The sequence below is a fragment of the Carettochelys insculpta genome, chromosome 13, assembly GCF_033958435.1.
Source record: "Carettochelys insculpta isolate YL-2023 chromosome 13, ASM3395843v1, whole genome shotgun sequence".
Lineage (NCBI taxonomy): Eukaryota > Metazoa > Chordata > Testudines > Carettochelyidae > Carettochelys > Carettochelys insculpta.
The window spans coordinates 46,407,501-46,421,765 of record NC_134149.1 but is presented as its reverse complement, the minus strand read 5'-3'; the positions used below and the strand labels follow the sequence as shown (position 1 = coordinate 46,421,765).

General features: G+C 48.0%; 2 protein-coding genes across 5 annotated transcripts in view; one reads left to right on the top strand and one right to left on the bottom strand.

Moving 5' to 3' along the window:
- Nucleotides 1-2,330, bottom strand: part of VAMP7 (vesicle associated membrane protein 7) — a 51,149-nt gene extending 48,819 nt beyond the window's left edge. For 2 of the 4 annotated variants that reach the window (XM_075008199.1, XM_075008193.1), the window contains exon 1: nt 2,230-2,330. The gene's annotated coding sequence lies outside the window, so the exon portion shown is untranslated. The remainder of the gene's footprint in view (nt 1-2,229) is intronic. The other 2 variants (XM_075008194.1, XM_075008197.1) reach the window with 2 other exon arrangements.
- Nucleotides 2,331-5,669: 3,339 nt separating this feature from the next.
- LOC142020156 (DNA-directed RNA polymerases I and III subunit RPAC2-like) lies at nt 5,670-13,856 on the top strand. Its single transcript, XM_075007796.1, has 5 exons — nt 5,670-5,741; nt 8,241-8,338; nt 10,135-10,211; nt 11,286-11,373; nt 13,273-13,856. The coding sequence occupies exons 1-5, from the start codon at nt 5,703-5,705 to the stop codon at nt 13,313-13,315; spliced, it is 345 nt and encodes a 114-aa protein (XP_074863897.1). The 5' UTR covers nt 5,670-5,702; the 3' UTR covers nt 13,316-13,856.
- Nucleotides 13,857-14,265: the final 409 nt, after the last annotated feature.

The window sequence follows — 14,265 nt, the reverse complement described above, 5'->3', positions numbered from 1 at the left end:
ATGCCCCTTTAGAGGGGAGGAAATCATTGTAGTCTAGTCCATGGGTGTCCAACCTTTTGGCTTGCCTGGGCCGCACTGATTGAAGGGGAATTGTCTTGGGCCGCATATAAAATATAAATATAGTTAATGTATATAAATCACATAATAATGTTAAAAGTTTACAATCTTGTGGGGCCGTATTACTAGCTGTCCAGGGCCGCATGCAGCCCTTGGGCTGGACACGCCTGGTCTAGTCAGAAGTGCCCTTGTGTGCCTTGAGACAGACACCCCTTGACCTCTTCCTAAACAGATTTTAAAACTGGGCAAGTCAGCTAGCTTGGTTTAAATAACTTCTCATCCATCAGTATGGACAAGTTCTGCAGACATGCCCATTATGCCACACTGCATCTTTGCAGAACTCCAGAGCAGGCAAACAGACTCCACATTTGGGGTGACTGTGCAGCCTGCTGGTCACCTCTGGTCTGGGAAATGTCTCTTCAGAGCACATTGCTAGAGCTGGGGAAGTTTCTTGTTGAAGGGGGAAAGCAGAAGCCAGGAAAGCGGCTCCAGCTCACACAGCACTGCTCTCTAGCCCCGCTGTTGCAGGGTTCTATTCACTCCCAGCAGGAGGTGGCAAAGCCAGAGCAGCACAGGCTAGAGACAGCTTGCTGTGCCTTCCCTGCTGCTGCTCTTGGGTGTAGGTGAGCAGCACGGACTCCTGCTAGCATGGGCCATGCTAAAACACTAGGCCACCTTGGCTCAGTGAAGAGGCAGGGCGGAACGGAGGCAGAACAGTGGCAGGGCTGGGGCAAAATTGGGTTATCCAAGCCCTCCCTCAGGCTGTGTGGGCAGGGAGGAGGCATGTGGCTGGTGCCTCACTCTATCCTCTGGCACCAGTCACCTCCGACTGCATCAGTTGCCAAATACACATCTCCCTCTGTTATTCTGAAACATGGGAAAAGAGCTTAGACTAGGAGTTCTCAAACTTCACTGCATCATGACCTCCTGTGATGATAAAAATTACATAACCTCACCCAAGCCCCACTGCTCCAGGTGGGGGACCTGTAATATGAGTTATGCCAGCTAGGGCTGAACCCTTGAGCTTTGGCCCTAGGCAATGAGGCTCAGGCCCAGCAAGTCTAAGTAAGCCCTGATGACCCCATTAAAATGGGGTTGTGACCCACTTTGGGATCCCAGAACAACTTTCCTTACAACTTTCATCAAGTTCATTAACTTGATTCCCATCAAAGGTCAGCCTTCATTCCACTCGTCCAACTCCTTTTGCATAAAAGCCCACATGTACAGCCTTCTCATTTCCACTTCCAGTGTCTACTTACAAGCTAAAGCCAGAATATGTTATTCAATGTGAGCATCTAGTCAGAACAGAGAAAAAACCAAAACAGCAAACTAAGTTTTCCCTCTTTTAATTATTGGGAACAGCTGTTCTCTCCCTTGTCCTCTCCATGTTTAAAGCTAATTTGGTTTCACAAGCGACTTTGCCTTTAAAAATGCCTTATGCAACCCTCACCTACAGAACAGTACCATTCAACTGCCTGCCCTAAAGTTTCCCTCGAGATCATCTCATTATTTTGCCTGCTGCCCTACAGCAGCTCTGGTAACAAAAGGGGCAGCTTTCTGCTGGAAATTTGTCCCCCACCCTCCCACTATGTAACTCAGAGACACTCTCAGTTAATAGCTAGAACTGCGCAAGCAGACTCCTGGGGCCCGTCGTGGGAACTGGTGTTTAGTGCTCTGAAAAGTGCATCAGCTCAGCAGGATAACAGTCACCCTTCACCGGAACCCGGGGGTAGAGCAGAGCAGAGCAGAGCAGAGCGGCCGCTTGCCCGAGCGCAGACAAAACATGGAAGGGCACCAGAACACGCCGCCCCACGCAGGGAGGCCGAACAGACGTTTCCAGACCTTCCACCCAGCCCCTCGCCCCCCTGACGCCAATCAGGAAGGACGCGACAGCCCTGGGCGAAGCTTCCGGCCACGCCACGCCGCTGGCAGAGCACAGCCCCAGAGCTCGGGCGCCCGGACGGTGAATGTTGTACACTGAGGCGTCTCCAGCCTTCGGCCAAGCACCTGGCGCGCCGCGTGGGTGCAGCGCCCACCCCACGCCGCCTCCGGCCCCCTTGGGCCCGTGCTCCCGCACCCAGTCTCCTCCCTCCTGCCCCATGGCCCCCCACCCCGTGGGGCTCCTCCTACTTCCCCGCTACCGCTAGCTACCCCCAGACCCTCCCATCCCACCTGCGCCGCGGCCTCGCTCTGGGCCGGGGGCGTCTCCAACCCGGCGCGCGGTTCACCTGCCTCCCCCTAGCGCTAATCCCAGCCTTCGTTGGACGAGCACGAGCGCTTCCGCCGCTGACCATCACGGGAAATGTAGTTTTCCGACGCGAGGCGGAGGCGCTTCCGCCCCAGCCGCACTGCACGTTGGGAAACAGCGCACACGTAGCCGCGCTGCCTGATGGGTATTGTAGTGCTAAGATGCGCGTACTCAACTCTCTTAACACTGCCAATTGTAAGAGAGAGGTAGCCCTGTTAGTCTGTATATAACAAAACAAAACAGCAGAAATGTAGCACCTGAAAGACGAACAAAATCATCTGTTTCTCACCTGTTAGTCTGTAAAGTGCTACATTTCTGCTGTTTTGGTTAACACTCCCAGTGACACCCAGAGTAAGCATCATATTCCTACTCAGAAAACACAGCCAGGAGGCCTGTGCTACCTTACTGAATAAGAGTTTTTGCAGCATAAGCACAGCATGCACCTGACACAGCAGGTCTTTGCCATGGAAAACTTATGCTCCACAAAAATCTGGTAGTCTACAAGGTGCCACAAGACTTCTCATTGTCTTTGCAGATACAGAATAACACAGCTAACTCCGCTGCTATTCCTGTTTAGATTTTCGTTCAGATTCTAAGACACATTTCCTATCCAGAACCAGATTTGTATGCATCTTCTAGCACACATTATGTAAGTAGGGAGTGAGTGGGGCAATCCAAGATTTTGGCAAGTGGTCAAGACCACACTTTTCTGCAGAGTTGGTGCGAAGTCTGGGACAGAAGTTCAGTGCAGAAGGGAGCTCTGGGTAGAGCACTGAAGTTCAGGAGAGGGTGTGGGGTGTGAGAGGGAGTTTGGGTAAAGGAGGGGGTTGTGACCTTGGCAGGGAACTGGTGTGCAAGGGCTAGGAGGGGTAAAGGTGCAGGAGAGAATTCTGGCCCAGGGGAAGAGACGGGTGCAGCAAGGGGTGAAGGGAGGGAGTGTGGGAACAGGAGAGGATTCTTGCCTTAGGGATCATAGAATCATAGAACAATAGAGCTGGAAGAGACCTAAAAAAGCTATTGAGTCCAGGCTCCTACTCTAAGCAGGACCAAACCCATCAGATCAGCCCTGCCAGGGCTTTGTTGAGCCGAGACTTAAACACCTCCAGGGATGGAGACTCCACTACTTCCCTGGGTAGACCATTCCAATACTTCACCACCCTCCTAGTGAAAAAGTTTTTCCTAATGTTCAACCTGGACCTTTCCAACTGCAACTTGAGACCATTGTTCCGTGTTCTGCCATCCGTAACCACTGTGAACAGCCTCTCTCCAGCCTCTTTGCAGCCTCCCTTCACTAAGCTGAAGGCTGTTATCAAGTCCCCCCTCAGTCTTCTCTTCTGCACACTAAACAGTCCCAATGCTCTCAACCTTTCTTCATAAGTCATTATGCTTCAGCCCCCTAATTATTTTGGTCGCCCTCCGCTGGACCCTCTCCAGTGTATCCACATCCTTCCTATAATTGGGGGGGCCAGAACTGGACACAGTACTCCAGATGCGGCCTCACCAAAGCCGAATAAAGAGGAATAACCACTTCTCTGGATCTACTGGCAACGCTCCTCTTGATGCAACCTAATATGCCATTAGCTTTCTTGGCTACAAGGGCACACTGTTGACTCTTGTCCATCTTCTCGTCCACTACAATTCCAGGTCCTTTTCTGCAAAACTACTACCGAGCCAGTCGGACCCCAGCCTGTAACAATGCTTGGAATTCTTCCAGCCCAAGTGCAGGACTCTGCACTTGTCCTTATTAAACCTCATCAGATTTCTTGCAGCCCAGTCTTCCAATTTGTCTAAGTCAGTCTGGACCCTGTCCTTACCCTCCAGTGTATCTATCTCTCCCTCTAGCTGAGTGTCATCCGCAAACTTGCTGAGGGTGCAATCCAACCCCTCATCCAGGTCATTGATAAATATGTTGAACAGAACAGGACCCAGAACCGAACCTTGGGGCACTACACTAGAAACCGACCGCCATACCGACATCGAGCCGTTGATCACTACCCTCTGGCCCCGACCTTCTAGCCAGCTTTCTATCCATCTTACCGTCCATTTATCCAATCCACATTCCTTTAACTTGCCAACAAGAATATTGTGGGAGACCATATCAAAAGCTTTGCTAAAGTCAAGATAAATCACATCCATTGATTTTCCCCTATCCACAGAGCCAGTTATCTCATCACAGAAACTAATCAGATTGGTCAGGCATGACTTGCCCTTCATGAATCCATGCTGACTATTCCTGATCACTCTCCCCTCCTCCAAGTGCCTCAAAATGACTTCCTTGAGGAGCCCCTCCATGATTTTTCCAGGGACTGATGTAAGACTGACCGGCCTATAGGTCCCTGGATCATCCTTCTTCCCTTCTTTAAAGACGGGCACTCCATTTACCTTTTTCCAATCAACTGGGATGTCTCCCAATCTCCACGACTTTTCAAAGATAACGGCCAAGGGCTCGTCAACAACATACCCCATCTCCCTCAGAACCCTAGTATGAATTAGGTCCGGGCCCCTCAATTTATGTCCATTTTACTTTTTTAGATAGCTCCTAACCTGTTCTTTCCCCACCAAAGGCTGTCCACCTTCATCCCACAATGCATCACTTATCGCATTAGTCTGGGAGCTGTCCTTGTCTGAGAAGACAGAGGCAAAGAAAGCACTAAGTACTTCAGCCTTCCCTACATCATCTGTCACTGGGATACCTCCCACATCCAGTAGGAGCCCCACGCCCTCTCTGATCACGTTCTTCTTGTAACATGCCCATAGAAACTTTTCTTGTTATCCTTCACATTCCTCATGAGTCACAATTCCAGTTGCGCTTTTGCCTTCCTGATAACTGCCCTATATTCTCCAGCTATACCTTTATATCCCTCCCTAGACATCTGTCCCAGTTTACACTTTTTGTGCCTAAGTTTTCCAAGGATCTGCCCCTTAAGCCAGTCTGGTCTCCTACCATATTTACTTCTCTTGCTGCGCATTGGTATGGTTTCTTTCTGCACCTTCAATAGGGTTTCCTTCAAATACTGCCAGTTTTCCCACACTCCTTTTCCCTTCATAGTAGCATCCCAGGGGATTCTGCCTATCATGTTCCTGAAGGAGTCAAAGTCTGCTTTTCTGAAGTCCCAGGTGTGTCGAAGAGGGGTTCAGGGTCTGGGAGCAAGTTGTGACCTGAAACTGCTCCATGCAAAAAAACAAGAGCAAACCTTTGGATCACATAAAAAGCGCCAGGCACTCCCGGTCTCGGGAAATACAACACAGAGAGGATCGAGTAGGCAATGGTGGGAAAGGGATCTCAGAACGCACCAAAACATTCCCCCACCAGTAGGCTTGGCCTACAAGCCCCAGAAGCCCTCAGCGGAGGCGGAAACGGAAGCGGAAGCGGAAGCAAAGCTCGCTCCCGGGCAGCATGGCTGAAGAGGTGGAGCGGAAGCCGGTGCTTGAACTGGTGAGGGGCTGGGAGCTGAGGTCGGGGCTCCATGTCGGGAGCACGAGAGGGACAGACTGGGGGGTCTGGCTTGTGGTGGAAGAGCCGCGTGGTGACCCAGCGCCAGGCCTCAGGGTGAGCTGCTGCTCCCCGCAGGTCCTCGTCGGCCTGGCGTGATTTCAGGGCTGGCCTGGGGCCCGAGGGTTTTCTGGCTCCCTTGGCTGCCGTAGCGAGAGCCCCCGCTGCAGGGAAGGAGCGTTGCTGCTGTTCTGTAGAAGCGGGGTGGGGTAGGTTTGAGGCACTGAGATGGGGTGATTGCCCTGGGGAGTCTGCGGCAGAATTGGGACTCGCATAAAAGTCGGTGCTGCATTGTTGTTCTAAGTCGAGTTCCTCCCCCAAGCCATCACATTTTCAAATCCAGTAAAGGTGGGATTTTTACTTGCCTTCTGGGTTTGACACTTTTGGAGGCTCATGTTTTCAAGTGCTCTTTGCTGCCTTTATTGCTAGAAATTTGGCTTTTCTGTGACAAATGACAGCAGTTTGTCACAAAATTATATGAATGGGGCTTTAAGAAAAACAGTTGTGAGGCTTTTTTTGGAAATACTGCTCCCACCCTTTCCCACCTACCAGTGGAGAAAAATCCATTATTTAAAACAATAGATGTTTAAATTTTAAACAGTGTTTTTTTAAAATATCAATAAAATAATACATTTTTCATTTAAATATAACAGTTGCAATTGACTCTCATCACCAACATGCTTCACAGATGCTTACAGTCTCATGAAAATGAATTAATGATTCTAGTCAGTCCACCCTAATTATCAGTTCTTGCTTCTTGAAAGTTCTGGACTTTCAATTTCTGTTTCTCAGCAAACTAAAAAGTAGCATGTGCAAAGAAAGACACAAGCTGTATAGGATTGTTTTAGTTCTGTGGGCCTTATCCAAGCACGGCAAAGGAGTTAGTTTGAGAAATTCTTAAAGATAGTGAGCCAATATATAGGAAAGGATGGAGGCAGCATAAAAACAGCAGAGAGGACTAGAAGAAAAGCGGGGAAGATATTATTCAGAGCACACACAGATTGACCACAGAAAAAATTGTCATGGCTGCTGGGCATTAGAGAGACCCTATCTGGGACTATATTGAAGAAATGTATTCTCTTGGTAAAAAAGAAAACTGTATCAAGTATAATTAGTGCAAAAAGGAGATGCAGGGCCTCACTGCAGGAATGACATTTCATAAGGAAAACTGCATATTGGGAGAAAATTATGAGGATGAAGATGTGGATATGGCTGAGTGGTTCACCTGCCTGAGAAATCTACAGTTGCCACTTTCCACTGAATGTCATTTTCTTATTTTATAAAACATAATACATGGCTCTTATTTTGGAACATCATGGCCATAGACCATAATGGTGATGCCGTAAGTCTACTTCCTATTTTACTTTAGCATAACTCAGCTTCTCCAAGGGAAACCCATCCATTCTACACGTGTTTTCTCAAAGAACTGAAATGCCCATTAGTTCAATGGATCTTAGTCCAAGATTAAGATTGGTCAATCTTAGCTTTTTTGGTAACTTGATTTAACTAATTTTTGTGATTTAATTGAATAACTTAAATCTATCCATCCTGCCATTCACTTAGTTTCTGTGAGAATGGAAGCATTGGAACCGAGGATAATATAAGTCCACTGATTGTGTATATACTAAGAAATCCTACCTTTCCCATTACACATTATACCTACCCTTTGTGTAGCTGAGAAATCAGTGGCGCTAAGAGGGAAGCTCTGGCTTTATAACTTTTTCCCCTCCATTTTTTTTGTGGTGGGCCATACTCCATCTGTGAAGTTCCTTCAAAAACAAGTTCATGGCAAGGCTGAATCACTGTTGTGTTTTTTTTAACTGCTGAAGATAAATGAACAATGATGAACCTAGTTGTCCAGGTTTATGCAAATAGCCATCCAATGGGCAGGTGAACCTGTTGCTGACACCCAGTCATCAGAAGTGAGTCATTTTTCAAGTGTAAGCCTGTTCTTAGTTACTTCGGCTGTGTCTACACGAGCCCAAAACTTCGAAATGGCCATGCAAATGGCCATTTTGAAGTTTACTAATGAAGCGCTGAAATACATATTCAGTGCTTCATTAGCATGTGGGTGGCCGCAGCACTTCGAAATTGGCGTGGCTCGTCGCGACGGTGCTCCTTTTCTAAAGGACCCTGCCTACTTCGAAGTCCCCTTATTCCCACCTGCTCATAGGAATAGGGACTTCGAAGTAGGCGGGGTCCTTTCGAAAAGGAGCCCTGTCTGGACGAGCCGCGCAGCAGCGAGCCACATCAATTTTGAAGTGCCGTGGCCGCCCGCATGCTAATGAGGCACTGAATATGTATTTCAGTGCTTCATTAGTAAACTTTGAAATGGCCATTTCGAAGTTTGGGGCTAGTGTAGACATGGCCTCCAAGAGGCATTTAAATCCTCTGGAAACATAACCATATTCTTGTGCTTCTCTTGCTTCCCATCTCCGGCAGGTTCAGGCAGATGGGTCAGATGGAAGCTGCGTCACATTTGTGTTACATGATGAGGATCACACACTTGGCAATTCTCTTCGTTACATGATTATGAAGAAGTGAGTGAAATCACTGTGATAACTGGTACTGCCACAGAGCTATGCTCCCTCTCTCTTTACATTGTTATACTTATAAGCACACGGGATCTTTTTAGAGGGATAAGGCAAGAACGCCGCATTTATTGAGATTACAGTACCATTACATTATATGCATATAATATACATTGTTTATTCACAGGCATATGCACACACTGTCTTGTGGTTGCTTATAGTTACCAAAGGTTGCTCTCTCTAATCCATTGGTCAGATGTATTACATGTGAGTGTGGAGCCAGGTTCTGCTGATCCGGATCAATGCTTCGATGTTGCCAAGATGAGTTGAAGAGGAACCCAATTCTGTAGTGGTGCACGCATCTTTTATAGCTTTTGGTCTGTCCCACTGCCCCAGGTTTCTGTTGTGACTCATCACCTACAGGTGGGACTTAATTTTCCTCTCTGAGTGGGTCACTGCTGTAGAGTCCAGTTCTCATTGTTCTTCAGCCACCAAGTCTTTGTTGTCCATACTTCTGGATTTGTGACAGAGAGGTAGCCCTGCTAGTCTGTATTCTACCAAAACAAAATGCTACATGACTGCTTTTTGTTTTACTGTTGAACTCCAGAGGCTGACTCTCTAAGCATTCACATTCACACTTCCAGATGCATCTCACAAAGACAGGACGAGGTTTACAGACTAATACAGAAGTGCATATCCCTCAAAATGGCATCTTAGATACAATATGGAGTTAGATACAAAGAGGTACAAAGCTTCTATTAAAAGATACAGGATAATACAGGGAAATAAAAAGCTACATGGTAATGCAAAGGTTCTATTAAAATATACCTATCTATTTTGGGTTGCTACAACATGTGATCCCTCACCTTTGGTGCTACTGAAGCTGGGTGAATATTGCAGGTCTCCCTACTGGGGTTCTTTAAACGAAAGCACTTTGACTGCGTATCTGCCCCATTGTGAACAAGTTTACTGGCAGGCCTGGGAGTTAAAACAGTCAGTGTTCAATTGAGTATTAAAGAAGCTCATTTTGAACATGCAAACACAAATAGTCACACTGGAAGCCTGAGTCATGTGCTTATGCAGTCAGAAGAAGAATATTTCTTGATCTACATGACCCCCTATGCAAACTATCCAGTAAGGAGTATTTAAGAGGAACTCCTTGTCATGAGTTCCAGCCCAAGAACCATTCCTGTAGGGGGTGCTTCATTTGATAATTTTAAAGGACAAATTGTGATAGTCTTATGAGCAACTCATGATAAATCATCATTAGTAAATCAGTGCTGTTTGCTGGGAATTGTGCTCTCAGTGCAGTCGCCCCGGGGTGGGAGGGCAGCAGCATAAGATGGGGAGGAAGAATCTTAACCATGACTCTGTACCTCCCCCAGCTCTTGCACATCAGCAGCAAAGAAACTGGCTGTGCTTAGCTTTCGCCATCTCCACTGCCCTGTTGTACTCTTTAGGCTGTGCTTCCTTTCAACTGTTAAAGCCAGGGCAACCGCTTGACTGGTCCCAGGTTTGCGTCTGGGTAGCCACAAAATCCATCCACAACATAGAAGAGGCAAGGGGTGTTTATCTAGCTCTATACCACCCACTTCCAGTCTACCCCACAGAAGCATATCTTCCTCTCTGCATGCCTTTCTCAGAGAATAATAGGGGATGGGAAGTGATTACTTTTGAAACACATGGGATCAGGATGCAGCACAGGTCTGCTTGTTTGAGACTTCCTAAGTGTGAGAGTCTCTGCAGTTGCTTTGTTGCTGATCCTGAGAGTCTATTTCTGTTTCCTGTTTCTGTCTCTCCTGTAGCCCTGAAGTGGAGTTTTGTGGTTACAGTATCACCCACCCATCCGAAAGCAAAATCAACTTCCGGATCCAGACCAGAGGTAGTAACGCAACTGGGTTTTCCAGGATAGCTGTCTCTTGCCATGTCAGGCCCTGAAACCTTGGATCTGCCAGACTGTGAAGTCTTTATGCACCGCCCCCCCCCATGTATTGTTGCTCCCACCTTTACGGGACAGCTACAATTGCCATCCATGATCAGTGCAGCTTGAGTGGCAATGATAGATCTGCTCTCCTTCACCCCCACCCATATGTGGCCTCTGCAGTAATCAGCAAGCCTGTCGAGTTGTGGTGCCAAAGCCTCACTCAGCACTGGATATCCCACCTGGCTCCTGGGTGCCCCCTCCCAGCTTGAACTTCACACAAGGCATGTCCAGTCAACTACACAGCTCGATGGGCAGATATTTCTTACTCCTGGGGTCAATCATACCCCAAGTTCCCCACGCAGTAGGGTGCCTCACTGCTGTACTCTGTGCCCCTGATCTTGTCCTAATGTCCTTACCAATGGGCAGCCTGGAGAACTCTCCTGGGACTGCATCTGCCATTGTAAAGGTGAAGCTGGTGAGCTGCTCCATTACCATGCCACTTCACAATTGTCACCCAGCTTCTGACACTTGGAGTAGTTTGGAAAATGCATCCAGAGCCTCTGACTTGGCTCCTGTGGCCTTGAGTGCTGGCTGAGTAGACAAGCAGAGCCACTGGAAATGGTCAACTTGTGCAAGATGGCTTTTTAATTTTTTGAGGAATTTAGCAGTGCTGCAAGGTGCTGGATTGCTGCCCCTAGAGAGCAGAGCCCCTGTCTGGTCATAGCACAAATTGTAGGGCAAGGTTCCCCTATGCTGTCCCCTGCCCAAAGGGCTTTAGCCAAGATGTGGGTATTTGGGACATCAGTTTGAGCCTCCATGATCCATTTAGGCCTTCTGTTCTCTTCTCAGACTGCTGGTGGGAGTGGGAGGGAGCATAACATCAGTGCTAGCCTAAGACTCCCACCTCATTACAGGGTCCACCAAAGAGGTGTGTCATGGTTGGTCACTCCTGAGGTGGGTAGGAGTGGAAGGGATCTGTGTTGCATTCTGGAACCAGCCACAATTTCTGGGATCATTTCTCCTTTTCTGAAGGGGGGCTCCCCGCCGTTGAGCCATTCCGGAGAGGACTGACAGAACTGGTGGATGTCTGCCAGCACGTGCTCAGCAAATTTGAGGTGAGGTCATGACCTGGGACTTCTCTGTGGTCTGTGAAGGAGAGAAATAGCTGGCCACGTTGGCTGGCCAACAGAGGGGTTAACATATGCATGGCTGCAGATAATATATAACTGATCCCCTCCTTGCTCCTCATGGAGATCCACATTTATGTAGAGGCAACCAGTTGTGGTAGTTAGAGAAGTGGAACTGAGAGTCAGCAAACTTGGGCTCTCTGACCAGTTTTGACACTGAATCAGTGTGTGACCATGGGGAAGTCATTTCACCTGAGTGACTTGGTTTCCTCAGCTCTAAAATGACACTTCACCAGCCTCTCAAAGGGGCGGGGGTTCTTAGGAGGAACCAGTGTTTAAAAAGTGCTTTGGGATCCTCAGATAAAAGTTGCTGTACAAGGTACATGCAAAACATTGCCATTTTTCCTATTGTTTTCTTTTACTGCACAAATCTGCATTCCACTGGGGGCATCCAAGGGGTTTTCCTGTTGTCTTGGAAGAAATCTTTTTTTCTACCATCCTAGGATAGGTTCTGGAAAGCCACTTGGGGTTAGTAATCCTGTTTGTGGTAGAGAGCTGCTAGTGCATGCTAGGGAGAGTTTGGTGTGGTAGGGGTATTAGGCCACCCTTCTCACTGGCACTCTGGATATGAGTGGTGCATATGGAACCTGGATGTATCTAGGCTATGAGAGTAAGTTTAGGATTAATCAACAATCAGATGGTGCAGTAATTTGCTCCCTCCAACCCTAACAAATGTGGATTGGCGCCCTTTGACCAAAGAGGCTGATACTGCATCTGTTGAAATCCATGAGAGCAGTGGCAAGGACCTCAATGGGGACAAAAATGAGCTCTGAATTTGTTCTGTTTCAAACATACTACTGTAATCTATAAAACACTCTTGTCAAGAGACAGGCTGATCTGGTGGAGGCTACTAGAGGTGCTGCCTCACCTCCCTTACAGTGATCCAGGGCTGAGCAAAAATAAAATAAAACCAATTCTTAGAATGCCTAAAGCTCATCATTTATCGGCCCCTCCCCACCCCACTTCTCTCCTCTTAGACTAGGTGTGGGCAAACGTTTAGGCTTGAGGGCCACAACAGGGTTCAGAAATTGTATGAAGGACTGGATAGGAAAGGCGGGGGAGGAGGGAGGGCTGTACCATCTCAAACAGCCAGGCCAGGCTTGGCCTGCCACCCACCCCCTATTTGACCTCCTTCCTCCTCTGCCACCTCTCCCACCAGGCCTTTCAACCCCTATCTGACTGCACATCTAGATTCTGGAATCCTTATCCAGCCCCTCCATCCCCTGACCACAATTCCAGGACCCTCTGTCCCCATGTAACACACCCCCCCCCGCATCCCCAACCACCCACTCAGGATCCCTTGCCTTCTGTCTGACCCACTGCCTTATGTCTGCCCCATGCCTCGTCCCCTGACAGCCCCTGGGATCCCCTGCCCTTATTCAACACCCCCTGGCTTCCCACCCCCCAAATGTGTACCCCCACTTCCCAGGACCACCCCACTCTCTTACTGCACCACCCAGCGGATTGGAGCTCATGGTGTGGTGCACACACCACTCATGTGCAGAAGGAGCAGAGACTGCAGGGGTGGGGGCATGGAAGGGGAGCGTCTGAGGCTAGCCACCCTGGGCAGGATCTTGGGGATCAGACAGAAGGTGCTGGCATGTTGGAGGTGGCCCATGAACTGTATTTTGCCCCCCTCTGTACCAGACCCTCCAGCCTTTTCAAGCAAGAGCCCTACCGACATTTCAACATTGCCATTTTGTTGTCTTACTCTGGCGAGGAACCGTATTGCAGAACCAGTGAGCTTTTCAGAGCTCCTCCAGCATGAGTTTGGGTGTGTTTTGATTCATCAAACATGCGACATTGACCATTTTTTCTCATTTGCAGGTGAGCATGAAGGAATACAAGGCCCAAAGTGAAGCGGAAATGGACTAGCTCCTGCAGCTGTTGGAGTGCAAGAGGGACATGTATACAGTATTGAGTTATATTTAATTCCTTTTTGAAAGAGGTTTTGTTTTTTTTATGAAAATCCCAAAGCAGCGCGTATAATAACACTAAGGTTCAGTCCAACCAGCATTTCAGCCCATTCTGGCCCAACATGGATCCAGAGGAAGAATGGAGTTTCCTGAAATTTAGTTGGGTCTGCAGCTCCCACCATGCTTTTGTTCCCACCCTGAGAAGTCCCCGCAGCCTCATATTCACTTCAAGATCTGAGTTTACACAAATCTCACAGATTAAAGAGCCTCCAGCTCTGTGCAGTGTTTGAAATCTGATGCTAGTTTTTCAGCTTTGATTCCTTTGCTCTAAAGTTCTTACATTTCCACACTTCTTCCATTTCTGGGATGCATGGAAGACTTCCACCTAACCATTGACCCACCTCTTGTGAGACCCTGACTCTGGTTTGGTAGTGTTGGAAGTATGGCTGCAAAGAGCAAAGTAATAAAAACATTAACTGTCAAATCAATGTGCATTTCCCACCATCCGTCTGTGTGTGTCTGCCTTTTTGTGAGCGTGGGCATGGTTTTGAAAAAGCAGTTCAGAAAGCAAGGGTTTTTATGTCCAATTCCCTTGATTGTGGTCTTGGTGCACAAGGAAAATCCACCATTAGGGTTTGTAGGGTTATCATGATTCCATTTGTTTAATTATCAAATGGGCAGGCTGCTCACTCGCTACAACAGCACAGTACATATCATTAGGCTTCACTCGCATGCAGAGTGATCTGGCAGTGTGATGCGTGTCATATCTTGAGCATCCTAAATTACACAATGTACAAGGAGAACCAGATGATTCCCTTACAGTTAATCAGTTCTCTTTGGATTCCAATGCAGTAACAGGATCCACATAGATACTTAGGCTGTGTCTACACTAGCCCAAAACTTTGAAAT